The 8,462-nt window shown below is 31.9% G+C and overlaps 1 protein-coding gene across 1 annotated transcript in view; it reads right to left on the bottom strand.

The window, feature by feature from the left end:
- Nucleotides 1–856: 856 nt before the first annotated feature.
- LOC131804147 (uncharacterized) overlaps nt 857–8,462 on the bottom strand; it is a 164,076-nt gene continuing 156,470 nt past the window's right edge. Inside the window, exon 8 of the mRNA XM_059126562.1 lies at nt 857–1,084. Coding sequence (XP_058982545.1) covers nt 931–1,084 — 154 coding nt within the window. The 3' untranslated portion in view covers nt 857–930. The remainder of the gene's footprint in view (nt 1,085–8,462) is intronic.

The following is an 8,462-nucleotide window of genomic DNA, read 5'->3' as shown; positions in this document are numbered from 1 at the left end:
ATTTTCCTGAAAATTTCCATATATATATATATATATAGAGATATATATGTATATATATATATACATATTATATATATATATACATATATATCTCTATATATATATATATATATATATATAGATATATATATATATATATATATATATATATGTATAAATCTACTTATATTTAAAAAGAAAAAAAATCTTAACAACAAATACGACGTGGACCTATATTGGCATTGTTGTCATAAGCCATTACCATATTCAAATTCGAAACTTGAAATAAACGGTGAATAATGTAGCTAAAATCATCAAAATCTGTACATAGGGAGGTACCGTTAAATCAGAGCTATACGAAGACCTGGACTTGCACAGACAATTTTCTGTTACAGATAAGGACGCTTATTCTGATAAGGACGGCTTTTAACGTTGAAATTAGGGGAAATGTTTCTTGTAAAAGAAATATATATATATATATATATATATATATATAAAAAATTTTGTACACACACTCTCTCTCTTTCTGCAATAGAGGGTAATATGCGGTTAAGCCAATTGGGAAATGCTTCAGACTTAAGCAATCAATTAATTGTTTTGAATAAATTAAGCTAAAAAAGTACCCGTGGAAAATTTCCAGCTTTAAAAGTACAAATTATGATTATTCTTTTAAAATAAATAATTTTTTGGCAAATATCTCTTCATATACATCCATATCTTTGAAAGTACTTACGTACTATCCCAGGTATATAATTTGTGTTTAATAATAATTGAAATCGATTTAACAATATCGCTTACGAACTAAGTGGTACTTGCCAATTACAAAAACACAGAACAGAAACATTACTTATAATTATATTGTCTGCAATTCTTTATTTCATTCATACATTTCTCAGCAAATGGGCATGATTTGCATTGGTTCCAGTTTTGCAATAAAATCACGAAGTAATATTAACATCCATTAGGAAGTTTATAATAATCAGTGCACTCTGTTCCGCTTATTCCAATAATGACGGCTTTTAACGTTGACATTAGGGGAAATGTTTCTTGTAAAAGTTTAAAGTTATCTGCATTTATTCTTCCAGCGATCCAACCTGTAGCCAAACTGTAAGCAATGACAATATTATATATATATATATAAAGTACCCTTGGAAAATTTCCAGCTTTAAAAGTACAAATTATACTTATTCTTTAAAAATAAATAATTTTTTGGCAAATATCTCTTCATATACATCTATAGCTTTTCCAGTACTTAGGTAATCTCTCAGGTATGTAATTTGTGTTTAACAATAATTGAAATCGATTTAACAATATCACTGGTACTTGCCATTTACAAAAACACAGAACAAAAACATTAATTATAGTTATATTATCTGCAATTCTTTATTTATATACCCTCATCCATAGTATGGATTGTATATTAAGTTTGTCATTCCGTTTGAAACACCTCGAAATATACATTTTAGACCCCAAAAGTATATATATTCTTGATCAGCATAAAATGCTATGTCGATTTATCAATGTCCGTCCGTCTGTTGTAATCACTCTAGCTTCCGAACGAAATGAAGTTGGTTAAATTAATATTTACAGTTCGTAATAGATACTACGGCTTAAGATAGAAAATGGGCCATGTAGGTTCACGTCTTCGTATAGCCCCATATAATGGTACCTTCCCATATTCGGTATTTTGTTAATTTTAGCGACATTATTTACAGGAATTGTTTCAAATTTGGTATTTTAAGTTCGTAATGGATACTACATACTAAGACTGAAAATGAGCCATGTAGGTCCAAGTCTTCGGATAGCCCCATATAACGGTACCTCCCAATATTGGGTAATTTGATGATTTTAGAGACATTAGAGACATTACAGCCTGTGACAGAAAATTGTCTGTGCAGGTTCACGTCTTCGTATAGGCCCCATATAACTGTACCCCCAATATTCGGTATTTTGGCGATTTTAGGTACAATACTCACTGAAATTGTTTGAGATGTCGTATTTGAAGTTCATAATGGATGCTGTAGTCTGTAACAGAAAATTGTCTGTGCAAGTCCATGTCTTCGTATAGCTGTGATTTAACGGTACCTCCCTATATACAGATTTTGATGATTTTAGCTACATTATTCACCGTTTATTTCAAGTTTCGAATTTGAATATGGTAATGGCTTATGACAACAATGCCAATATAGGTCCACGTCGTATAGACGTATCTATAAGATGGATGATAGTAATAATTCTGCCCGGCCGAACTTAATTTTTTTACTTGTTTTTAAAGTAATATGAATTATTTGTCATTGAAATTGCGCGTTGGAGACCCCATAATTTCCATATCTTTTATCATAGTATAATTCAAAGATTAAACAAATGTCCCGTTCCTTAAATCATATGATATACAAAACGTGATCAGTTTTTGCATAGATGGTTTCTTCCCAAATTAGCAACATTTGCCGAAATTAGTATGAAAATATGGTTAAAATGTAAGATATACTTGAAATCGGGTTGTATCCTTATCCGGGGGTTATGGCCCATATCATGAACTGAAAAAGTGATTTAAGGTATCGTGAAAGTTTAGGAAGAATTTCTGAATGAATAGAAATCCTTTTCCCTTTATATTCGGTATTTCACTAATTGCAGTCCCAATGAATTTTGCATATTGAGTTCTCATTGGACGGATTATTGTCATGTAATAGAAGTAGGTAGGTCCACGTGTTGAAATGGGGCTCATTTCGACAACGTTTTGTCGGTTATTTTTGCTTATTTAAATGTGTTCGCATCTTCCAGCTGAAGCACGATGTAGATCCTGAAGTTGAAAGCTAAATGCCAATTTCAGACATGAAAGATCGCCATTTAACATCTTATTGCGTACTATTTCATTTTTGATATTATTCATTCAGAATTCAAAACAATAAAAAATGTACAATTCTACATAGTTTTTAAATTGAAAAAATTTCACGCCCAAAGGATTTTTTCTTTTATATTTTTATTGTCATATTTTACGCAATTTGTTTTGCAAGATTCTATTCCGAAGTTGTATGAATTGTGCAAATTTTGGTTTCACCACATTAAATTATTTTGACATCATCTATTCAGTTCCGCCACTCCATAATTTTCGTCGCTTTCTACTACCCAAAAAGACTACAAATCATATAAGAATTCAAAAAAAAAAAATACTACAAATGTACATTCCGAAATAGTAAGTCTAAATGGAAAAAAATCATGCAAAATAAAACATTACTATTGTACACTTCAAAAGTCAAAATGAAAATTTTAAAATTTCACATTTTTACGCGATTTTTTTTTTTGGATTTTATCCTCTTCTGCCAAGAGACAATTCCGAATTTGTGTAAATCGTTGAAATCAGATCAGCGGTTCTTGAGTTATAAGCGTAGTAACTAGTAGTAACTAACACAACTTCCTTATATATATAGACAGATTAGAAGTATGCGTGGTCAGTTCCCTGGCGCCCAAATAAATTCCTAAGTTTGGAGGGAAAGTCAACAGTATCTCGTGTAATAATTTTCAAACCGATATCTTCATTATCTGGCAAATATAAAGATTTTAGATAAATCAAGATAGTGGGCGTAAAAGTAGGCGTGATCAATATTTTTTTTCTTTAAAAACATAACTCGGAGTATTGCGAACCTTTGTACAAAAAATTATGCAAATCGGTCCAGCCTTTTTCAACTGATTCCGTTACCAACAAACAACAATTGATTTTATATATATAGATATATATATATATATATATATATATATATATATATATATATATATATATATATATATACATGGAAATCTGAATATAATCTATATCTATAAAAGAGGAAAATGTTTGTATGTTTCTTTGTAATTTATGAACTTGAAAACCGCTGAACAGATTTCCATGTATACTACAACATCGCCTGAAACTAACATAGGCTATATACATTTTTGAAATTCCACTTGGAATCAGAACCGGAGGTACCTCCCAAAAATTTAAATTTTATATGAACACTAGCTGGACCGGTCCGCGTTGCCGGCCCGTAATTTTAGTCTTTAACGATATTGTAACATCCACATTGGAAAGGAGGGTATATTAACTTTTCATTCCATTTGTAACATCACTAAATGTTCGTTAAATATGCGTATATATATTCATAATCAGCATAAAACTCTAAGTCGATTTGTCCGTCTGTATGTCTGTTTGTTTAAATTACGATACAGCCCACAATATTTGACGTATAGCGTCAAAATTTAGCCGCAAAATTTTTATTGTGTATAGGATGGTTGGTATTGAAAATGATCTATCGGTTCACGTTTTGGTATAGTCCTCATAAAACGGTATCTCTCGAAATTCGGTATTTTGATGATTTTTGCCACATTTCTCCTCGGATTTGTCTAACGCATATAACGATACCTACCTATATTGGGTATGTTGATAATCCACACATTTACGCGTATAATTGTTTCAAATTTGGCATTTTAGAAGGTTTGATAGATGACAATCCTTGAAGTATATGCGGCGGTTATTTCCCATATCATGAACTGAAAAAGTGATTTAAGGTATCGTGAAAGTTTAGGAAGAATTTCTGAATGAATAGAAATCCTTTTCCCTTTATATTCGGTATTTCACTAATTGCAGTCCCAATGAATTTTGCATATTGAGTTCTCATTGGACGGATTATTGTCATGTGATAGAAGTAGGTAGGTCCACGTGTTGAAATGAGCCCCATAACGTTTTGTCGGTTATTTTTGCTAATTTAAATGTGTTCGCATCTTCCAGCTGAAGCACGATGTAGATCCTGGAGTTGAAAGCTAAATGCCAATTTCAGACATGCCATTTAACATCGCCATTTGACATCTTATTGCGTACTATTTCATTTTTGATATTATTCATTCAGAATTCAAAACAATAAAAAATGTACAATTCTATATAGTTTTTAAATTGAAAAAAATTTACGCCAAAAGGATTTTTTCTTTTATATTTTTATTGTCATATTTTACGCAATTTGTTTTGCAAGATTCCACTCCGAAGTTGTAGGAATTGTGAAAATCTGTCAAAACGTTCTTGAGTTATAAGCATAGTAACTAATAAACAAATTGGAAAAAAAATCTTCAACTTGTTATCTATATATATATAAAAATCAATTGTTGTTTGTTGGTAACGGAATCAGTTGAAAACGGCTGGACCGATTTGCATAATTTTTTGTACAAAGGATCGCAATACTCCGAGTTATGTTTTTAAAGAAAAAAAAATATTGATCACGCCTACTTTTACGCCCACTATCTTGATTTATCTAAAATCTTTATATTTGACAGATAATGAAGATATCGGTTTGAAAATTATTACACGAGATACTGTTGACTTTCCCTCCAAACTTAGGAATTTATTTGGGCGCCAGGGAACTGACCACGCATACTTCTAATCTGTCTATATATATAAGGAAGTTGTGTTAGTTACTACGCTTATAACTCAAGAACCGCTGATCTGATTTCAACGATTTAGACAAATTCGGAATTGTCTCTTGGCAGAAAAGGATAAAATCCAAAAAAAAAAAAAATCGCGTAAAAATGTGAAATTTTAAAATTTTCATTTTGACTTTTGAAGTGTACAATAGTAATGTTTTATTTTGCATAATTTTTTTTCCATTTAGACTTACTATTTCGGAATGTACATTTGTAGTGTTTTTTTTTTTTTTTTTTTTGAATTCTAATATGATTTGTAGTCTTTTTGGGTAGTAGAAAGCGACGAAAATTATGGAGTGGCGGAACTGAATAGATGTTGTCAAAATAATTTAACGTGGTGAAACCAAAATTTTCACAATTGATACAACTTCGGAATGGAATCTTGCAAAACAAATTGCGTAAAATATGACAATAAAAATATAAAAGAAAAAATCCTTTTGGCGTGAAATTTTTTCAATTTAAAAACTATATAGAATTGTACATTTTTTATTGTTTTGAATTCTGAATGAATGATATCAAAAATGAAATAGTACGCAATAAGATGTTAAATGGCGATCTTTCATGTCTGAAATTGGCATTTAGCTTTCAACTTCAGGATCGACATCGTGCTTCAGCTGGAAGATGCGAACACATTTAAATAAGCAAAAATAACCGACAAAACGTTGTCGAAATGAGCCCCATTTCAACACGTGGACCTACCTACTTCTATTACATGACAATAATCCGTCCAATGAGAACTCAATATGCAAAATTCATTGGGACTGCAATTAGTGAAATACCGAATATAAAGGGAAAAGGATTTCTATTCATTCAGAAATTCTTCCTAAACTTTCACGATACCTTAAATCACTTTTTCAGTTCATGATATGGGCCATAATCCCCGGATAAGGATACCACCTGATTTCAAGTATATCATACATTTTAACCATATTTTCATACTAATTTCGGCAAATGTTGGTAATTTGGGAAGAAACCATCTACGCAAAAACTGATCACGTTTTGTATATCATATGATTTAAGGAACGGGACATTTGTTTAATCTTTGAATTATACTATGATAAAAGATATGGAAATTATGGGGTCTCCAACGCGCAATTTCAATGACAAATAATTCATATTACTTTAAAAACAAGTAAAAAAATTAAGTTCGGCCGGGCAGAATTATTACTATCATCCATCTTACCCTCAGATGGATAACAGTAATAATTTTTTAATATAAAAGTATCTAAATTCAAGCGTGTTTCACTTTAAACTTCATATACCAGTAAGACTGTTTGAATAATGCAGTTAACTTATCAAAAAACCATAAAGTGAATTAGGCCGTTATATGGGGCCATACCAAAACGGGAACATCTGTGGACAATTTTATACTTCAAGGATTGTCATCTATCAAACCTTCTAAAATACCAAATTTGAAACAATTATACGCGTAAATGTGTGGATTATCAACATACCCAATATAGGTACGTATCGTTATATGTGTTAGACAAATCCGAGGAGAAATGTGGCAAAAATCATCAAAATACCGAATTTCTAGAGATACCGTTATATGGGGACTATACCAAAACGTGAACCGATAGATCATTTTCAATACCAACCATCCTATACACAATAAGAATTTTTCGGCTAAATTTTGACGCTATACGTCAAATAATGTGGGCTGTATCGTAATTTAAACAAACAGACATACAGACGGACAAATCGACATAGAGTTTTATGTTGATTATGAATATATATATGCATATTTAACGAACATTTAGTGATGTTACAAATGGAATGAAAAGTTAATATACCCTCCTTTCCAAGGTGGATGATATAATAGCATTAAAGAATAAAATCACGGGCCGGCAACGCGGACCGGGCCAGCTAGTCTATATATATAAAAATCAATTGTTGTTTGTTGGTAACGGAATCAGTTGAAAACGGCTGGATCGATTTGCATAATTTTTTGTAAAAACTTTCGTCATACCCCGAGTTAGGTTTTTAAAGAAAAACAAGTTAAAAAGCTGTAAGTTCGGCCGGGCCGAACTTTTAATACCCTCCACCATTTGGTACAAATTTGGCAATTTCCAAAAAATAAAACCCGTTAAAAATTCTGTTAAAATCTTAAAAATACCGAATGCTTATACGACGACGTGGGCCTGCATAGGCAACTTTTGTCATAAATTATTACAATATTTAAATGCGAAGCTTGAAGAAAAATCTGTTTATAATGTAGCTAAAATCAAAATACCGAATATGGGGGGTACCGTTATATGGGGGCTATACGAAGACGTGGACCTGCACAGACAATTTTCTGGCATGGGCTGAAGTATCCATTACGAACTTCACATACGAAATTTGAAACAATCCCTGTAAATAACGTCGCTAAAATCATTAAAATACCGAATATCGGGGGGTACCGTTATATGGGGGCTATATGAAGACGTGGACCTACATGACTCATTTTTTGATTTAGGATGTAGTATCCATTACGAACTTCAAATACCAAATTTGAAACGATTCCGGTAAACAATGTCGCTAAAATCATCAAAAAACCGAATATCGGGGGGTACCGTTATATGGGGGCTACAGGAAGACGTGGACCTACACAGATAATTTTCTGTCTTAGGCTGTAGCATCCATTACAAACTTCAAATGCCAAATTTGAAATAATTTCGGTGAATAATGTCGCTAAAATCATCAAAATACCGAATATCGGGAGGTACCGTTATATGGGGGCTATATGATTACTTGGACCTACATGGCCCATTTACGAACTTAACCTGCCTACTGGTAAAAAATACATGTGTGCAAAATTTTAGCCTTCTATCTCAATTTGTTCGAAAGATAGCGTGATTACAACAGACAGACAGACGGACAGACAGACAGACAGACACACAGACAGACAGACGGACATGGTTAAATCGTCTTAGAATTTTACGCTGATCAAGAATATATATACTTTGTTGGGTCTGACATGAATATTTCGAGGAGTTACAAACGGAATGACAAAATTAATATACCCTCCATAGTATGGTGGAGGGTATAAAAATATA

The sequence above is a fragment of the Musca domestica genome, unplaced genomic scaffold (assembly GCF_030504385.1).
Source record: "Musca domestica strain aabys unplaced genomic scaffold, Musca_domestica.polishedcontigs.V.1.1 4, whole genome shotgun sequence".
NCBI lineage: Eukaryota > Metazoa > Arthropoda > Insecta > Diptera > Muscidae > Musca > Musca domestica.
Note: the sequence above shows the minus strand (reverse complement) of the source record. Positions and strands in the feature narration are given on the sequence as shown.